This window comes from Larimichthys crocea, chromosome XXIV, assembly GCF_000972845.2.
Source record: "Larimichthys crocea isolate SSNF chromosome XXIV, L_crocea_2.0, whole genome shotgun sequence".
Lineage (NCBI taxonomy): Eukaryota > Metazoa > Chordata > Actinopteri > Sciaenidae > Larimichthys > Larimichthys crocea.
In genome coordinates, this window is record NC_040034.1 from 14,140,654 (window position 1) to 14,162,001 (window position 21,348).

The following is a 21,348-nucleotide window of genomic DNA, read 5'->3' on the forward strand; positions in this document are numbered from 1 at the left end:
TATGTGTAAAATGTCATGTTTTTTAATGATCAATATTGTGTATTTTCAGTAATTACTCCAACATAAACCGCTAAAATAAAGTAAGTGCTTGGACCTGAATTTTTGCACTTGTTACACAAGATGGGAATGGAGTAGCCGAGTGCAAGAAAACCCACATCTGTCACAAGGAAGCCTATTACCAGCTGTAAATGTCCATTTATACATATTGTAAAAATCTACCCTGTTACGTTTCAGATGAAATGGACAGACTCGTTGCAAAACTGTCCTTTAATTGTACTTGTCCATTAACAGCCATGTTTTCTTGTTTAAGCTCTCGGAGCCAAAATATAAGAATATAATAGTATGGAAGCTGTGAGCTTATCAGTCGACATATTGAGTGGATTTAGTCCGTTTTATCTGACTGTCTAGATTGAAGGCGAGTAGGAACTAGGAGGTGTTGGCATGTTCCCTGCTGTGTTGCTGGGACATAAAATGCTATATAGCTCCAACACATAGGAAGGATTTCTAGATTAGAGGTAAAGACAGCGGGATGCAACATTGATGCTATGGCTGCTGAACGTATTGTGGCTTTTATGCAGCGTTAACAAGCATGTGTGCTGATTGAAACGTTCCCCCTTAAAAGTAGCGTGTATTCATACAGTAACAATGAAAAACAGAAGGAAAGCAGCTCCCTGGTCACCGCAGCAGTTGGCATAGCAACCAATATGGGACCTATCAGCACAGGTAAAACAGAGCTTTGGCCAATCAGAGTTCTTGGGCAGAACTACCTGGTGTATAAATGCCAGAGACGGTCAATTGCTGCCACATCATCAGCGATGATGAAAACATACCATTACTGTCAGAAAATGTCAACGTGGCCATGGATCTTAGCCTCTCCTAGTTAGAGTGAATAATGTTTGTTCAGTAGGCTGCACAGTCTGTGTGTGTCAGCATGTTAAGTGAGGAAACAAGAGTAAGTGCTTTTTTTCAGTGTGAGACAAAAGGCATGCTGGCTGAAATGTTCACTCAGTATGAAAATTACTGTGCTAAGACTAACGATTTCCTTTTTTGACAACCTGCCTTTGTGCTCACAATGGCTTTTTGCTTGGCTATTTGTCTTGGTGTACTCAATATTCAAGGCTGTCTAAAAGAAGGTTTAACTACATCTCAGTAAATCACAGTGTAACTACCTAGACAGACACAACGACACCACTGCCAAATGGCATCAACTAGTACAGATGCTAAATAAGTCTATTCGCATTTGTGAACTACTAATGGCTGGTGTCTGGTGCCTTTGTGAAAACAGCGCTGTCCATGCTGCATAACACATTTTTCTTTCAGCATTCTGATCTGTTTTTTATGTATTCTACACAGTTCTGTCCTGAAGGGATAAGCTGAAAAAAACACTTTGCCGCAAGTTAAAAGTCCTGTTTCAATCTAAGCAAAGTATTAGAAGCAATATAAGTACCAATAATCACTTGCACGGTGTTAAATAGCTGATACATTCATGTGTAAGTAGCTTTTTAGTGTTGTAGCTGACCCATCTGAATACGTTATATACTCTTGGCTATTGCAATCCATAACAATGAAGTTTAAGTTGCATATGCCGTGTACGTAAAATCTACTATTATAATCTAATCTGTTCTTTAAAGGTACTATGAACTACGTCTATGATGTAGTGGAGTGGAAATATGAGCTTGCACATAATGGAAATACTCGAGTAAATGGACAAAACTGTACTTTAGTAGAGTGCTCGAGTAAGTGTACATTGTTCCACTTCCACTCCTCTGCTCCACACTGTGGTACTCTTGTTTGCATTGCTGGCCATTAGGCTTTTAATGGAGTGAACTGTGGTGACATGTGGTGTACCCAGAACCCAATGAATGATGGAAAAAATAAACAAAAGATTGCATATGGACTCATAACGATTATATTTGAATTAAAACATGTCTTTATCGGCCCTGATCCTGATCTTGCAGAATGGCATCACTATTTCTGTATTTTCCTGTTCTGTTTCGTCCTGTCTTTTGCTTTTCTTCCATGTTCTCTCTGATCTTTTCTTTCCTGTCCAGTTCTGTTGTAATCTCTCCCGTCTTGTACTGTTCTCTCTCCACAGCTCCGTTTTGTTCTGCTCTGTTCTGATCCAGGGAAGGGCTGTTAGCCAGAGTCACTCTACGCAGGCTGATAGATCCCTCTGGCTGCAGAGTGGATGGGAAACACATGGGCAGCCTTCACTCAACTCAAAAACAACTGCTTGAACCCAGCTTCCCAATGGAAAAAACTTCTACAGAACATCATGCTGAAACTTGGCAGGACAAGTCTAGATCCATAACAGTTGAACAGACCCTTTGTTGTACTGAGGACTGGGTTTGCACAGGCGGGTTTGTGTGCATAGAAAATGAACAATGTATGACTTTCCAATCTGTGAACTTGTATTACATTCAAATGTCCTCTTTTTGTCAAGTGTGTGTGTGTGTGTGTGTACTGAAGGAGAGAGAGAATATGAAAATCGAGGGAAACACAGAGAGTGAGATTTACCTAAAATACCTCACATGAATAATGCAAGGGAATAATGCGACCCATACAGCAGACATGTTGGACCACAGACACACCACACTATTGTTCACACACAAACACACACCCAGTTTATCCCTTAAGATGATCTCTCCAATCTCAGCACCACTAAAATATTAAAATAACACCCATGGGAAAAGATTTGGATAAAATCCGTTTCCTGCTGATGTCACATCTGATAAGTGATGTCTGTGTATCTATGTGTAACTGATATATTTATTCATATGTACTCAGTGAGTCGTGGTAATCACGTGCAGTTTCGACCATGATATGCAAAGAAGACTTTGGGCTTGGTTACAGCTGAATGTCTGGGCCAATTTTCCCGCACAAGAAACAGCGCAGTGGGTGTGCGATGAGTTTGTGTGTGTTGTGAGTGCGTGCGTCGGTACCTGTTGTGGCGGTGGGCGAGGCTGCAAGTATGGACTCTGGGTCAGGCCTGGGGGGGTCTGCTGAGGGGGGCTGAAGTACGTAGGGGTTCCTTGCTGCCCCGCTTGCTGCTGCTGCTGCTGCTGCTGCTGCTGGCTGTAACCCCCCATCCCCTGCTGGCCATATGGCGCCACCTGCTGAAACGACCAATTACACAATGGTTAGAGGGGAGATATTAAGGTCACGGCTGAAATTGAAGTAACACTTTCACTTTAAATTAAAAGTAATAGAAAGCATAGAGTTTGTCATGTGCAATTAGTAGGCTAACGTAGCCGATATATTCACATTCTTCTAACCTACAAGCCTCTTGGGAGTATTGGAACATAAAACCCACATCATCCCACAAAGGCCTACACAAACTGGCCTCTATCCATTTCCCACTTCATCTGATTGTCCCTCAGCTGAAGTTCTCAATTTAGCTCAGACCAGGCTGACACCCATCTCCCAGCAGTCCTCTGCCTAATGAACTCACACTGCAGAGGAGTCTAACTTTATGTCCTCTGGCTTGCCAAATGCATCCCCCTTTCTACATTATCACCGTCTCGGTCAGCTCACAGATGGGATGAGGTGTGTTGGATATTACTGCTGGCCCGTCCCAGGCCGTAACCCTAATGAGGGACACATGGATGAGCCGGGGCATTCCAGAGCGGTGCAGTTCAAAAAACTAACTTGCGTGGTGCTGATGCTGCATTACGCGGCGGTTATGGGAGCAAATATGAACTGGGAGTACGTGTAACAAGCTGGCACCAATACAAATGTAGTCTAAATCCCTCCTTGTCGTTTGTTATGACTACAGACAGCGCCAGGTGCTCCTCACTCCTCTAAGGAGTCTTTCCTATAGAGGCTGGGGTTTTCTCATTCACACGCCCGCACACACACAAACGCCAAGTACAGACTATTAAACAACATTTATGACCACCGTTGAAGCTATTTGACAGCACTTTTCATGTCATATTTTTTTCAACCCAACATGTCATGTTGCTTTTTTATTCACTGGCGACCAAAAGTGCCGCCACAAACTCATCAAACAAGCGCACAGGCTGTAATTTAGGATGTGTGCAATGCTTGTAGTCCACATCCAGCCTTTTGCCCTGAGTCCTAAACTTTGAAACATCCCTTTAAATCTTCCCTGGCAGGCTTGGCAAAGTAAAACTCCCTCTCAGAGTGATTTATATCTCAAATGATAGTATTATAGGGACTCTGACGTGACGTAACCACTACACTTACGGTCCTGTGTGATCAAAAGCAAAGAGCGCACATCCAGAGCTGTAGCTTTACAGTGACTGTTATGAGTGAGAAAACCCACTCATAAAAGCCCTGTTGAAACTGATGGTTGGTGTAAAATATAGTGAAATCTGATCTGGCTGCAGAGGGGAAGTGGAGATTAATACGTTTGAAATAGTTTTGAAGAGCAACTTCCTTTGAGTGGGTGTTAAAAAAGAAATCTTCTCTTGACGCTGGCAGAAGCTTTTTGACTCTCTGAATAGAGATGATTGGACAATGTAGAATATGTTTCACTTCAATGGAAATCTGATTAGAAAGGACAGGTCTGTGTGTGTGGTGTGTGTGAATTGTGCACAGAGTGTTAAAGTGTCATTAGGCCAATGAGACAGACAGACAGGGTGAGGTCAGTCTAGCTGGCAGAGAGGTTAATAGCATGGCCCTGCTCATGCCAACAGCACCACTAGATTCATTACTGCCAGCCAGGGCAACACACACACACACACACACACGCACACACACATAGTACTCACATGCCGTTGTACTCAAATGAATGCACATGAATTCAGGTTGTCTGTATGTAGGGATTTGTTAAAGTAAGAAAGGCAAAAAATACCTCCTCTCTCTCTCTCTCTCTATCTATCTCTTTCTCTCTCTCACACACACACACACGCACACACGCACGCACGCACACACACACACACACACAAACACAAACACACACCAACGTCATTAAATGTGGATAAAAGCCACTCCGATAAAACAGTGACAACTCTATCCAATGATCAGCGATGACAGGCTGGTGTAACACAGTGGGTCTCAACTGGAACACTACTGTTCTGGGATTGGCGAGGATTAGGTCGCCATGGAGATTGAGACCAGACAACCGTGGGTGGGTTCCTTTCTTAGACAAATACTATGACATACAGACAGACAGATACGGGCAGGCAGTGACACACAGACACAGGAATAGATAGACAGATGTAGGCAGAGAGAAAGACAAAACAAAAAGGGTTAACAGAAGATCTGTTCTTTAAGTTAGTGCCTCTTGGTGTTATAAATAACCTCTTTACAATGCATGAAAAAATAATGAATAAATAATAAACTAAACTAGTTTCTGTTGTCTTCTAAATTGCCAGTTTGAGTTGCTGAGTTTTTATATGTAAAAATCCACCTGGGACACAGGAACACACCAACGTTACATATCTGCTGTTTCCTTTATATCAGTTGTTAAGTGTCCCGTGTCTGAGTGGCTGGGTAAGAATAAGTGTGTAGACCTTATTGTATAATGCCACATTAAGATGATTTATATTTCTGCATTAAATCAACGCTGTGGGTGAGACGTAGCCTCTTACCCTACAGCTGTGTTTATTAGCAGAGCAGCCCTGACACACCAACACATTGAGTACAAAATGCTCACAACAGCATAGGTCACTTGTGAAGCCTACGGTGGAGGCTCTACATGGAGTGTTCAGCTATAAATCAACCTTTATGTGAAAAAGAAGAACCGTTGAACAAGTTAGTGACTTGTGTGACCGTCAAAAACTCCCTGGCAACTCCCTCAGCAATGAGGAACAAGTCAGTGTGGCTGATCATGCTTTTAAAATAAACTTTCTTGTCCGATGATCACTTATCTCATGATTATGTCTGTGCAGAGGATGTGCCATCAGATAAACAAATGCGCGCAAAAGCAACTCTGTTTGCACACATGAACAGTTAACATCGTTTTGAACACACAATGCATCAGCCTCTTGGTTGGTTACATGTGGTGTAACAACACACAATCACACAGAGACCCCATTGTGACAGAGCAAACCAGCAACTTCCAGTTCTGTACGTCTGCATGGTCTGTTTTTATACTATAAATCTTCTAGAGATGAGTTAGTTATGATTGCATATGATAGTTATGTTGAAATCTAGCACCTTCTCAAACTGCCTGTAACTACTGTATACAGAGAAACTTTTCCTGAGGACCTTTAAAGAAGGTCCATTTTCAGTGAATTCAAGAAGAGACCCTGACAGATATTCAAGCAGGTCGACAGGCAATCAGGTAAGTAAGCAGAACAGATAGACATGGAGACAAATGAAAAAAGAGACAGAAATACTGCCAGTCAGTCAGTCAGTCAGTCAGTCAAATAGGCACAGAGACAGCAGGCAGACTGAAGGTCTAACAAGTAGCAACCTGTCACAGTGGCTTTGGGAGGAAAGAAAGAGTCATTCAAATGCAGCTTCTGTTTGATCGCTGGGGGCAAGTGTATGAATGTACTGTACCAACTGAGTACACACCAGCTCACTGAAACCTGATTCTCTTTGACTGCGAATATGCTTAGCGATAAACAGACTTGCTGTGCTGTTGCTTATACCAATAAAAATAACTGCTGGAAGTAGAAAATAAGACCATTCTCTGCCTTTCCCTTCCACTCAGGTGTGTGGAAGCAGACAAAATAACAGTGTGATTTATCCAGAGTGTCTTGGCAGGCACACAGTGTCAAATAAATGTCTGTAATGAAATGACAACAGATGTGAAGTGCTGTAGGGAGAAATGACGCAGAATAGACGTCCTGCGAAGCAAATAATTCACCATAAACTGCAGAAACAGTGTGATGAAAACAAAAGCCTTGGCGGCATATTAAGATACAAAGACACAAACACAAACACTGAGAAGAACTCAATCAAAAATCTATCAAAACAAGAGTCCTATGAAAAGGCAAGACAGTATCTTCCTGTTGGGAAAATGGAGGAAATACACAGCTATGCTTACCCTCATGCATAGCAGTGGTTTGTGTGTGTGCGTGCACATGTGTGTGTGCCTTAAATCAGCCGTTTAAAAACCTTGCACAGAGCAAGGCACTGCTTGTAATTCAATTGGGCCGATGAGCAATAGACAGGGATTTTCATAATTCTGTCAAAGTGGCGATACGGCTGGCTGGCAACCGGGACCACAGGTCGCCCGTTCTGAGTGACAGATGGGCTCAGCCAACCAGAGCGCTAAGCAGAGCCACCACCCACCCACAACCCCTAAACACACACACACATGTGCACACACTGAGAGGCATGACAGACACACACACGGCATGCTAGTTGGCCACCACAGACGACAGAAGCGCCAGCTCGAAATAAGAAAGGAAAGAGAGAAAAGGGTTACACATGATAAAGAGTGAGATGAGCTGACAGAGAGCGCACATGATACAGACATGTGAGGAGACACAGAGACGGTGGCAAAAGGAAGATGTTTAGAGAGACAGAGATGGAGAGATAGGCAGAAGGGAGATAGAGGAAGAGTGTTACAGACTGAGATACTTACAGCGATGTTTCACATGATAAAGACAGAGAGAGAGACAGATAAAGACGGTGATGCAGACAGAGAGATATGTGGGGAGAAAGGAGCGACACAGACAAGAGTAAAAAGGGAAGCAGAGGAAGGGAGGAAGAAGAGGCTTCGAGGAGGGATGTGGATGATGTGAAATAACGACTAAGACGAATTGAGCGAGGAGGAAAATGTGAGTGGAACTTCAAGTTTAATACTGACATAATTTGAGGAACATATAGGAGAGACAGGCTAGGGAGACACATTGACAGGTAGATATATATGGATCCCTCAGGAACACCAAGTGAATGTAATTAACTGATTACTATTAACAAGCTGAGATAGAACAGCAGCAGCAGTTTGAATTCAGATGGCCAGTGACAAGTGACAATGCATAAAAAAAAAACCCATATTTCTCTTGTCTACGTTTGAGTGTGCTGTTGATGCACGTTAGTGTCCCACAATGCAATACGCAAAGGAAAAGGAGGTCACAGCTGCAAAACATGTGAACAAATCGCTTAGGGAGGTGAGACAGCTCGAGAAAGATCTCAAGGAAGACCCCATAAAATGCAAACGCAATACTGTTGTATCATTCTTGATATAAAGTATATTATTTTAACCACAGCAACAAACAGTACAGAGATATGTATAAAATACACATTATATTTTTCAAACAACTTTTACACAGCAAGTGTTATTGCACAGTCTCCAACTAGAAAAGAGCAACTAGTGAAATTCCCTTTCATACTAAAAGTATATATACACATTTTCACAGTACACTGTATAACGCCTCAGCAGTTAGTATAAAAATAGTGTGTTACTGTGTATGTGTATAAAACATACATACTTTATTGTTTTTGTTTAACTTGAAATGATCATGATGCCGTCAGCCTTCAAACTGTAATTCTGTAATGTTCCGGTCATTTGAGCATGACAGTGAAATCAAAAATGTTTTTCCCAAAATTAAATTTTTAAGTTTGTTTGTGCTCCTTGAGACATTTCACTACCGCCCACAAATTGTTTTCGTTTTTTTACAGACTGTGCAGCTTGTCAATTTCTCTTACAATACAGCAGGATGCACACTGACATATTTGAGTACACTTAATTATGTCCTTTCCTTTGCGAATCCACGACATGCTCAAAACCTGCTCAAATAATATGCTTTGGGACACACCTCTGGTGTATTTGGCTGGACTGAGAAAGTCCTCTGCTGTTGTCCCTTTCACGGTTTGACACCCTTCATCTATACAGATGAAAAAGACCAAACAAAGGAAGTTCATCATGATATTAATAAGTAATCCAACATCTCTGTATTCTCTGTACATCTCTAGGGCACACTGATGAAAAGCATACATTACACTAAAAGCCAAGGAAAATAAGTCTTCTTCAACAGTTGACGTGTAACCAAATAACTTACGTAAGGTGCTTTAAGGACAGGAAGGTGTTTGAGTATAAGCACACAGGCTTGGTTACTGATAGACAACTGCTCTTTTAAAATAGAATTACACACATGGGTTAATCGCAGCTTCACTGGAGAGATGGATGTGCATGCAAAAAGCAGACTACATTAAAATAATTACATTTGTAAACAGAGTGGAAAATAAAATGTGATAATTTTTTTTCACACACTCCAGCAGTTCAGTAAAAAGTAACTTAAAGGCAGATAATCAAAGGAAATTTCAGCAAGGGAGCGCAGCAGGGAAACAGTAAGGTAGAAATGGCAGTGTTGACAGATGTGTCAGTCAAAAGAATGAAAAAGTATAACGGCATCAGAATAAATGACAACTGTGGCAGTTGGCTCATCTATTTTTCTAAAGCTTATTTACTACAACATTTAAATGAACCAACTGTAACATTTTTCAGTTGACCGGCATCAAAGAAACATAAAACAAATGAAAAAAGAATTTTGTGTTTCGTGATTTCATGTTGTAAATGGACTTAAAGTATCACGTCTTCTACGGTATAATGTCTTCTATAATAACTTCTTCTATGTCTTTCTATAAAAACATCCTGCGCTGCTGAAATGTTCCATAACTTACTGGATGAACTCAGTGATGTGCTGTATGATGATCATGCTAAAGCAACAATATTTCTTTATGTTCCCAAAGCAGATGTTTTCATTCATCAGAAAATGATACCATATGTTCATGTTGTTGTTGTTTTTACTCCTGTGCGTCAGCAGAACATCTCAAAATTGTATCACCAAATCTCCCTTTGTTTTCTTAAGACATGACCCTTGAGCTATGAGACAAGAAAGTGTTGGTGATCATCAGAAAATGGGAATTTTTGGCCAGTACAATTGTTTGTACTTTGTTTTCTTGGATCTAATTATGCAACTAAAGTAGACGAAGACGTGAATTATTACTTCTCATTTCCAGCATGGGTTGGGAAAATAAATGTATCCTTAAATATTTTGTTTTTGTTAGGGTTTGTTAAATTCATAAGATAACACACTTATCTTTATATTTATGTTTTTCATTTTTTTCTATAAAAGATTAGATTCATATTATAGGAAGACAAAACTTTTTCTCCTTTTCTTCAGTTGTAGTCTATGAATAGCATTTGTCTCATTTTAAGAATGTTTTTTTACAATTATTATTAATGTGGGATTTGTCTCAGGTGTTCTTCCTGTTTGATTGGTTGTTGCAGCCTGTGGCTTCAGTATAAAGATGCTTTTGTTTCATACTGTGAATATGATGACAATACATCACGTCTCTAATACACTAAATGCTGACGTTGTGTGGGACTTTTCCTTTTGCTTCACACCGATCTACCATGCGTCTATTAGACAACATTTAGTTTGTCACTGAATTATAGAAAGTTAGTTTTAATACCACAGTAAGTTTTGTAATTTAGTGTACACTAAGATGTTTGAAGCACTGGATCATTACCAAGAACCCTGTACACACTTAACAGCAACACATGTGGATTAATGACAGCAATTAGGCTCACACATTACGGCAACGTGAACATCCGCTCTCTTTTTGGAACATATGAAGTTCTTTCACATTTGAGCCAACAAGAGGTTATCATCAAAACAAATCAAGCAGCTTTTTCAGCATTTTGTGGCGATAAGATCAGTTTGCTCATAGCCAATACCATGCACACTCATCTCTTGTACACAGGAAGAGATGAGAACACCATTACTGGTTTGTGAATTGCAGGCGAAGGTGAGTTCCCTTAATGAAATGTGAAGCATCGGAGGGAAGGATCAGCATCAACAGGCTCATGATTAAACATAAGCTTGCATCGCCGTACTCGTCATCGTCCTCGCACCCTCCACCCCCCACCCCGAAGGTGACAGTGCTCTCTGTCACTCTATACCTCTCTTTGATTGCACTTTCTCTCTGCTCCTCCCCTTCCTCACACATTGGAAGGCCCTTGACACCTCAAGGAATGAGGTGCCCTTTGCAGAATGAGAGAAAGAGTGAGGGACAGGCAGAGTGATATACAGGACTCTCAATCGAGATGACCTAGACACTACACATCAAGCGAAGACTGAATATAAAAATACAGAAACAGTCACATTCAGGTGACAAAGAAAAACTGGGCTTCAGATGAATTAACTGTTTTTGTGTGTATGTTCGTGTGTATGTTCGTGTGTGTGTGTGTGTGTGTGTGAAGCATGCTGCACTTCATATACCGCAGGTTTATTCCCAAATGAAAACACAAGCCTGTCTATTCAAAGATTGTGACTTATCACCCTGGTGATAACATCAACATCGCGCAGACGGCGAGTGAAAGCGAGCAGATAGTGTAGCTTTCGACTGATAGACACACAGGCGTGTTTTTCTATATTTTCATCTCGGATCTCTTTCTGAAGACTGCCAAATGTTGCTCTCTGCCCTCTGTCTCTCTGTCTTTATTTTTCCCTCTCTCTAATTCTCTGTTTCTGCTCACATCAATTGATGGCTGGCTGCGACTAGCAGTGCCTGTGTTGTTCCAGGCAGAGCCGTAATGGAGACATTTGGAGAGGCAGAGCAGGGCAGGTTAATGCTCTCTGTAATGTGTGTGTGAACAGCGATTTATTTTTTCTCTCGTTTTTTTTTTTTTTCGTGAGAGCCTCTGGGCCCTGTGCCACCGGCTCCAAATGTTTTCCCCTACTAAACTCCTGACCCCAATCTGTGGCCAAGAAAGACAGAAGAGAGAGGGGAAATTGAGAAAAAAACGGAGAGAGAGGGAAAAAAAACAAATGTGATTCATTTGGGGAAGGGGGGGTCAAAAATGTATCTGAATGAGCAAAGCGGGGGGGGGGGTACAGTTACTGATTATAGCAGGCTTTCCCAGGGAGAGACTGGTAAACTTGGAATATGTCTTAACACTGAATTTCTCAATGTTTATATTGGAAATTTACTGAGGAAAAGGCTACTAGCTCAAACTAAATTCAGTCCTGACAAGATAGAAAATAATCATCATTAAATTACAAAGAGGAGAAGAAGGAATGAAGGCTCACGACACATGTAAACATCACAATTCAGCACAAAATAGCCCTAAAATGTCTTTCAGATCAATCATTTCGGCACACGGCGGCTTGCCTCGTTTTTCACCGCTCGCTGTGATGACAGGCTCGAACTTGTGTAGGAGTCATGTCAATTACATCTGAACAGGGCGGGAGAGAGGGAGAGGGGGGTGGGGGTGGGCTTCTAGTTGAAACACGCTTGTTCACCATTAGCGGTCGACATCAGCACAGGAGATTATACTCGTCTTTTACGTCCCCTGCTGCGAGGCTTGTTTCTTGGATGTTGCCTCTCTGAGGTGCCGCTGTGTTAAATGGCAGTGACACAATGGATTGTCGAGTTCCTCCGGGGTCGGCGTGGATGATGTGCGGTGTTGTTGGAGATGAATCAGGTGTTGTTGATGGGAGGATGACGGGGTGAAAGTGCCACAGGCAGGTAGGCCAGTGTTGTCCATGACACCCTTTCGAAAGATCGGCACCTCAGAAGTGCTCAAGAGCACCCAGCTAGTCCCAAAGTAGTCTGATACAGTAATCCCGCAATAAACGTTACCCTTCCAGAAGGTTATAATCAGTTTTTATTCCGGCTGTTATGAGGTGTTGATTCAACTTTATGGTCATTAGAATTGGATTGCATTATACTAAGAGGTGTTTACATCAGTGAGGATAGGATAGAATAACAGAAGCACCTCTCTGTATAATGCGCTACAGCTCAACGGCACCACAAACCACAGCCTCCAAAGTGACCATAAAGTTGAATGAACACCTCGCTAAAACAGAAAAACAAACAAAACCGAACATTATAACCTTCACGAGGGGAGGATTTATTGCAGGAGGGTTGTATTCATTTCAGCTAGGTGTACTGAATAAACTGGCAACTGGGTGTATAATTAACTAATATTTATTTATTACAATGTCAACCACCATGATAGGAATTTCATCCCGCTTCACTCAGATAAGAGAGAGCAAATACAATCACTACACAACAAAGCACGTAACACACACAGCACCAAGCTGATACTGACCCAAATATTCTATAAACCGTATTGGTCTGAATATAAAACACTTTCTCTCTTTGTCTGGCATTTGTAAAGAAAGACAGTTATTACTTGACTCCATCTTCCAAAAGTGTTCATGATGTTCAGTTAATACTAATCTACTAGTTCAAGGTACTTCAGGGAGTTTTTAACTTGTTATGAAATAGTCTCCATTTAATATTGATGTCTGTATATGACCTACATAAACAAACAAGGCTGGCTATTTCTTCATAGTTATTCTTAATGTCTGCCATTTGGTCGAATTCAGCTGTTTTAATGATGGGATAGTATAACAGAATGTAAAATATGTAAAGACCACAATATGCTGAAAGTATTTTATCTGAATGAACGTGTTTATTTAACATATTTCTATCTTGAAATTCCGATCGACTTATATTTGAGTCAATAGACATACTTCGGAGTGAGACTACACAGCTGGGCTCCGTCCTCATCTTCTCCTCTCATACCAATCTAACACCAAATGGATGGATGTGAGCAACCCACAGAGGCTGAATCTAGGAAGCACGTTGATCATACCAACCTATGCCTTCTCAGATCTGTTTTCAAATGTTGATGGCATGTCACGTCTCTGTACGTCTCCAAATGAAGCCGAGAAACCAGAGATGCCAGAGCAGACTTGACCTGCGTAAAAAATCTATCTCTAATCTAGAGGAAAACTGAGATGAATCCTCGGTGAGCCAATTAGAGCAGCGACTAATCCCCTAGTAACTCGTGAAAGACGTAAAGCTCTTTTCTTTCCTCTCTCTTCCTCTCACCCTCCGTTTCGCTCCACTTTCATCTCTCTGCTCTTTTATCTTATCAATGTGCACATATAGAGCGCTGCAGACACAGAGCGCCGAGCCTGGATCTTTCAAAAACACTCAGTTTGTGACGTTTTACACCGCTTGCCTGAATTCAACACTAAATTATATTAAATTCAAACATCACTTCACCTGCCTGGGAGAGAATGATGGAGTTTGCAGCTCGTACAGCTAACGCAACAGCAAGAAAGACCTGACAGGCTGGGTTTGTAATTTAACTAATGGCTCACATGAAAAAGTATAATCCACTGCGTCACATTATATATACGACAATTTAGTTTTACATATGTGTATGCCCAGCTTCTCCTGAGTGGAATTTACTAATACATGTCCCAGTTTGTGTTTTGTGTCTTCCTTTATGTTAGATCTGGCATATACACACACTTTACATTGACATAATTGATAGCATCACTTCAAACTGGTCTGTGAAATGGGAGGGGTCTCCCCCCACCCTCCCCCCCTACCCACCCTTTTCCAGTTAATGGCCACGTAGCATCATCTCCACGTGGTGTCTGATTGGCTGAGAGCCACTCCACAGCAGCGGGGTAATAAAAGTTACAAATGAGAGCAGGCTATTAGAGCCATTGACGTGCGTAGGCTAGCTTGCTAATTAATTGATCCTGAAACTTCATCTATTTTGTAGCCAGAGAGGAACCCTTAATTAATCAGCCTTTCCATATCGTTGTCCTCCTTTCTTTCAATCCTTTTCTCTCTCCCCTTTTACCCCCTCCCCACATCTTCCTCTCTCTCTGTCTGTCTGTCTCTCTCTGTCTGTCTCTCTCTCCCCTAATGTCTTTTTTAATTGTGAGGTAAAGATGCCCAGGGTCCCATGGGCTAGTATGGAGAGCAGGTCTGGAGTTGTGAAGGAGTTAGAAGAAAGAAAGTACGTGCTGTCTGAGTGTGTATCTGCATGGCTGAGATGTGTACTCTGAAGAGCGAGCCTCCGATGTTTCAAGAGCCTTTCAAATAGCGAGGGGCGTGACAAGGCTGGAGTGGTCCCCTTTGTACCCCCCACCTCTCTTCTCCCTCCATCTTTCCTGGCAGAGGGGCTGATTTATTGGGGCTTCCCAGCCATCCGTCAGAGCCAGCAGCGCTGGCTGCATTAACCCCAGAGACAACCCTAGCACCCAGGGCCCCTAAGTGCTTCCAAGTGGCCCTCTCTCTCCCCCACTGGTGAGGAACCCCCCTGCCCAGGCTCAATCGATGTCGTAAATTACCCATCTAACCCGCCAAAGTCGATAGCCCACAAGATGATGTTTGGACAGACAAGGACTTTTACAGCTTTTTGTTTTAATGGAAACTTAAAAGCCTAGTGACTTTTTTTTCTCCAACCATGTTATGTATACTCGCAAATTTCCCAACTGGTAATAATTTAAAGCTATGAGAGAAAAACGCCAGAAACTTACTTATTTGTTGTGTCTTATTAAGAGACCAGTCAATCAATAAAGTCTTTTCATGAAAGACATTTTGTCTCAGCAGGAGCAGCACAGGTGTAAATTACAAAACTAACAATGGCTGAATTCCATTTAGCTGCTTCCATTTCAGGCTCATGCTATTGTTGTCATGCTGGCTCCCTGTCAAACTGTCACGGCTTACCGGGACACTTGAATAGAACAGAGCCATTGTTAATGTTATTAGTAACACCTGTGCTTTTCCTACTGTGACATGTTCAGATGTCTTTATGAAAAAACTATGTTACTCCAAAACAGATTATATATATCTTAAATGATCAGAATCATTTAATTTAAATAAAGGAGCTTGTTCAACTATTTTCACATGTCCATGGTTGGCAGTCTGACGCACTCTGGTTGCAAAATCCTTTATTCAGTCACGGATAAACCAACGTGTTGTGACTCAAAGAGTCTTCATCAGGGCATGGCAAGAATGCTGCTTTACTCTGCTTTTAGTTGAGTGGTTTCAGCTGTTTTGAAAACCACTGTAAAACATGTTGTTGTATTGCATATATTAAACACATGAAGTGAATAAAAACAAAGGAGGAGAGCCATCTTGATATGTTATTATTTTGGAATGCACACAGCTGTTGGCCAGTCGAGAGCAATACAGGCTTTTTAAAGAAACACAGATGTATTATTTTTTGTGTTAATTCGTCTTCTTTTCTTCGCCCACTGAATAAAGATGATGTCTGGAAAGTCATCTTTAAAAAGAGAGCGTGGCTTGATAAAAGGGTATAGAAAGCCGTGAAGGACAGCGGGTTTGTGAAGGGGTTTGTATGGACTGAACAGGCGGCGGGGTCAGCCACATTTCCACTTGACTTTAAATGCTTGGCTTCTATTAAGTTGGCCCAGTGTGTAAGGAACAAACAGCCAACACTGGTAATGGTTTCTGCCTGACTCGTTGACACATTCACCCCCCTCCACACACACACACATACACACTCTCCTGACTTTTTCTCTTTCTCTCTCGCTTTCATTTCCCAGGATATCTTTTTTTCCTCCTGTTCTTTCTCCTACTCCATCACCCCTCCCTTCTTTTCACATCAAACACTAATGTTTCCTTCAAATTCCTTTTTGTCTCCGTCTGCCAACTTTGAAATCACAGGAAATTACGCTAAGAATTGGCGGCACTGTTTTTTTTTCTTTTCTTTTCTTTTTTTGCTTTCAACTTCATTCCACTTCCCAAACAGACTCTTCTCTCGTGTGGCCCGTCATCCCCAAGACACCCGCCTCCTTCTTCTACTTCCTCTTCTTCCCCTTCTTCTTTTCTTTTTTTTTCCTTCAGCTGATATGTTTGTTCTGGCTCCCATCACTCCCCACACAAACACACATACGTACACATGCACACACCGTCTCTCACCCTTTGTTACACATTCAAACGGTCTCTCACACACATTTACGCAGACGCAGCGTGACGCTAACTACACCTAATGCAAGTTCTAGGTTTATTTGCTGGAGGACAATTTTTTTCATTTTTTTCTCTGAGACATCAACAGTGAGCTCGATGTCTGTGCTTGCCTCCAATGGTTGGATTAAGGAAAGAAGGCCAGGAGCAGAGAGCCTAATTGGTAGTGAATTGCGCTGTTAAGAATGTGTCAGAGCGTGCATGTATGATCACGTCAGCATGTGCATTGATATACAGTCTACAATGTTGTGTGTGTAGCAGAGACAGATTCTTCAGACTTGAGGGCCTGAACAGGTAAAAAAAAGTAGAAAAAGAAACAATGACTCAACCTGGACTGGAGGGTCACGTATGGCCTCTGGGTTACACAAACAGCAAGTATGTTCACATTTACACCAATAACAACTGAGTCAAAGAGTTTACACAAATACACTTTTTATATTAGATTGTGCTTATGTATGTAAATGTCACTGTGTGCATGTGATGTCCTTTACATAGCTGTATATTCTCGGGTGCAAACAAACATAAAACTGGCTTAGCTGACATGATGTGTGGGTGTAAACATGGCAGAGAAAGCTCTAGTAATGTAGTTATACTTAATTTGGTTATAATGTTAGTGACTGTTCACTCAACACTGCAGAAAGAAAAAGAAGAAAAATGTATTTTCTCACTTACACATGGGAAAACCATGCAGATAGTCTTGTTTTGTTTTTTGTTTTTTTTTAGATATCCATCATCTCAGAGATTTCTAACTCAACCAAAATATAATGGAGGTAAAGGGAATTTTGTTTGTTGTGCTTAAAGCATCAAACAATGACACTATTTGTTCCTCTGGATAATCCACACATCTTGCCATCAACCGTGACTATTTTTTCAGTAGAACGTAGTTCCAATAAAAACTGTTTACAGGCAGTTCTGTGGATTTTCTCAGACTAATGGGAACACAAATGGATATACTGTAGATGTTCCTCTTTGTTTTCGGTATTTTTTAAGGCCTTTTATGCTTTTATTAGATAGCAATAGTAAAAAGATCACAGGAAACAAGGAAAAGAAGATATACAACAAAGGTTTTCTACTGGATTCACACTGGGGATGTTGGGGTTGGATGGGTGGGTGGTTCTCCTAAGCATATCAGTGCTCTGTGATTTTTCAGCACTGTGAGCACCAATTCAAGTCACCTTCATTGTACAATGGAGGCGGCAGCAGAAATGTCAGAGTCAGATATTTCAAGGCCTAAGCAAAGACAACAAAAACATGACATAACGAACCTTTTATTTCAAAAATAAAAAACCTCTGCTCTCTACCAGGTATAATCAAAGTGATCCTAAGTGAGTGTATCATATCATGAATCAAAGTTACAGTGATGAATTTTGATGCCATGGTGTGAGTCCCCTACACATATCCTTCACTGGATGGAATATATGCACTAATGCTGTGGAGTTATTGTTTGATATGAGTGGAGCTTAATTTTAATATGATTTAAGCATAATAATGAAAGGAAGCATTCAGAGAGGACCTTTTGTCCCTCTGATAAAACCCCCTACACACACACAACACACACACACACACAGTCACTCAGTCTCAGGGAAATCACAGAGAAAGACGTACGCGGATCTTTGTTGACGTCACGTTGCCTGGCAACATCCCAGCATGCTCGGCTGTGACAAGCTGAGGTCTCAGCCCAGAACGGCGGTGCATTATGGGGGATTGCGTGTGTGCAGCGTCTTTCATCACCCACAATCCCCTTTGCTGTTGCAGCCACAGTCAAGATTGTGAGAATGTTCGAGAATGTGTTCGCAGCTGATCCTGGGACAGTTTTGCAACATCAGAGGTTAAGAAAAAAAAGGGTGGGAGGCTGATTTCTCCTCCTCCAGACACGACTACAATCATGTCCATCTTTGCAGCATTTGGTGCATCTTTTGATATGTAATTAATAGTCACTTTAAGATTTGATATACAGTATATTTTGCAGTACACATCTGGGGCATTCATTTTTAAACCCTCCCCGCTCCTCCCTGCTCAGACCCCTGACCGCTTTTCTGTAGGTGAGGCTCATTACGCTCATCTGAGAGTGTGGAATTAAACCTCCTCCTCCGAACTCATTACTGTGAGCTAGATTTCACCAGCTGCAGATAGGCAATGCGGTGGTGCTGCTTTTAAAGCTAGAGCCAGATAATTAGAAACTTTAGAAGCGCATTTCCCATGGCTATAGCCAGAGTGAACAACTAATTCTATTTGAACTAATTACGTTCCATAGCGCTACGCTCAGGCTATGTAATACGCCCGAGGATTTCATCACAAAACACTACCAGAGATGTATTTTTGTGCGTGTTACTGACTGAACGTCATTATGTGTTGGCATTACTCTGTGCACAGCCTGTCTTCACATATACACCCCCACTGGCTCCCAGTTGTGTGCATTTCATACTGCAAAATCCCTGAGCAAGCTCAATAACGCTAATTTTAGGAGTGTGTTGACATCATCAGAATGCGTCAAATGTGGTTTAGACCTGCAGCTTGGGTAATGAAGTCTATGATTAAGTCTCCCTGTTAGGACTGCAGAGCACATTGTGACCAGTAAAACAAGTGAATGTGACTAGTAAATAAGTGGTATATTATCATTATTATTATTATTATTATTATTATTATTATTATTATTATATTATTATTATTATTATTATTATATTTCAGTAGTAGTAGTAATAGTAGTAGTAATAGTAAAATTAATATTAATAAGCTCTGGCTTCAGCCTACACCTTTTGCTGTAATCTGTCCTTATTTTGTAGCTGTTTAATTATTTAACTGTATAAATGTAAATCATTATTATTATTATTCTAAACATGGCTAGCCGACACTAACTAAGACACTAAGAACCTCCATAACCAATAATTAAAACAATACAAATAATACAAATATAATTTAAAATAGTCAGCTTAAAAACAACTGAGGTCACCCTTGTTAAATGGTACATCCATATACTTTTTTAAAAGATATTTCTGGGGCTTTTAACCTTTATTTGACAGAGACAGCTGAAGAGTGACAGAAGGTTAAGGAGAGAGAGAGGGGGAATGACATGCAGCACAGGGCCACAGGTCTTGTGTTGAACCCTGGGCCGCTGCAGCTTTTATACATGAGGCGCATGCTCTACCAGGTGAGCTACCAATACACCGGGGCTGACCATGCAGCTCAGGGCCACAGGATGGAATTGACCTCTGGGCCACTGCGGCAAGGACTGAACCTTTATACACGGGCATAAATTAAAATTAAAACAATTCATGAGAAAAGCAGTAATCTTTAGGGTCAGGGTCAGGGTTAACAACTCGCTGCCCGGTAGACAACCCAAGTGGCTTTCGGTTAAACATTTCTCTGCAAGCCCGACTGAGATAACCCTGACAACATTATTTTGTTATTTTTTTCAGACTTCATAAAGCTCCAGAGGACATCACACAACTGTTTTCACATCTGAGTTTTATTCCTCATAATCAGCAAACTGTTTCTTGTCTGTGAAATCTGTGCAGTAACCCTTAAATTCTTTGTCCACCTCTTTAATATTTGTTCATGTCTTCATGGGCTTTTCTTTAAATTGTGTGCGAGTCCATCTGTATATAACAAAAGCATTAAAACACCCATTTTTCCCTGTTACTTCTCTGCTACCACGTTTGTACAATAGAAGAAAATGTAAGAAGTCTCTCTCTCTCTCTCTCGCTCTCTCTATGGTTTTGCTATGTGTGGAAGCTCGCTCGCCCCAGTAATAGATGTCCAAGTCCAGACCAACAGACCAGGCTGACTAAATATAGCAGGCAGTGACAGCAGGGGACACCCCCCACCACCGCTGCCACCACCTCTCTTTCGCTGTGGCGCTCAGTACTGCTGTTTCACTACAAACCACACTGATTGAACTAGACTGTCATACACAGAGAAAAAGTTCACTTTCTGCCAGAAATGTGGGACACACAGCTCATCCACACCAACTCATACATAGTACACGTATATTAATACACATGCATACTTTCTTTTTATCGCTCCCTTTAACACACACACACACACACACGCGCGCGCGCATGCACGCACGCACACAGACACACAAACACACGCACGCACACACACACTTCCAGTCCAAACGGGATTTACTTAAGACTCAATAAAGCAGACAGAAGCACTATTGTCTCCAACACAGGCCTATTGTGTCGCACAGAGAGAGTGACGTGGATCGGCTGTGCTGTGTCTATGTTTACTAAGCAGAAAGCATTCCACTACACACACAGACACACACACACGCACACACACGCGCACACACACACACACACACACACACACACACACACACACACACACACAGGCATATAGACATACATAATCAAGCATACAAACACTTCATTAAACAAGCTTTAAGAACAAACATGCTTACACACATACCCTCTGACACACACACGCACACACACACACACACAGTGAACTTTTTCTTGTGTATGACATCTAGTTCAATCAGTGTGGTTTGTAGTGAAACAGCAGTACTGAGCGCCACAGCGAAAGAGAGGTGGTGGCAGCGGTGGTGGGGGGTGTCCCCTGCTGTCACTGCCTGCTATATTTAGTCAGCCTGGTCTGTTGGTCTGGACTTGGACATCTATTACTGGGGCGAGCGAGCTTCCACACATAGCAAAACCATAGAGAGAG

General features: G+C 41.6%; 1 protein-coding gene across 1 annotated transcript in view; it reads right to left on the reverse strand.

Moving 5' to 3' along the window:
• The window catches only part of LOC104924657 (AT-rich interactive domain-containing protein 1B), a 168,763-nt gene that overhangs the window by 120,832 nt on the left and 26,583 nt on the right, over positions 1-21,348 (reverse strand). Inside the window, 1 exon segment of the mRNA XM_027274594.1 lies at positions 2,943-3,116. Coding sequence (XP_027130395.1) covers positions 2,943-3,116 — 174 coding nt within the window.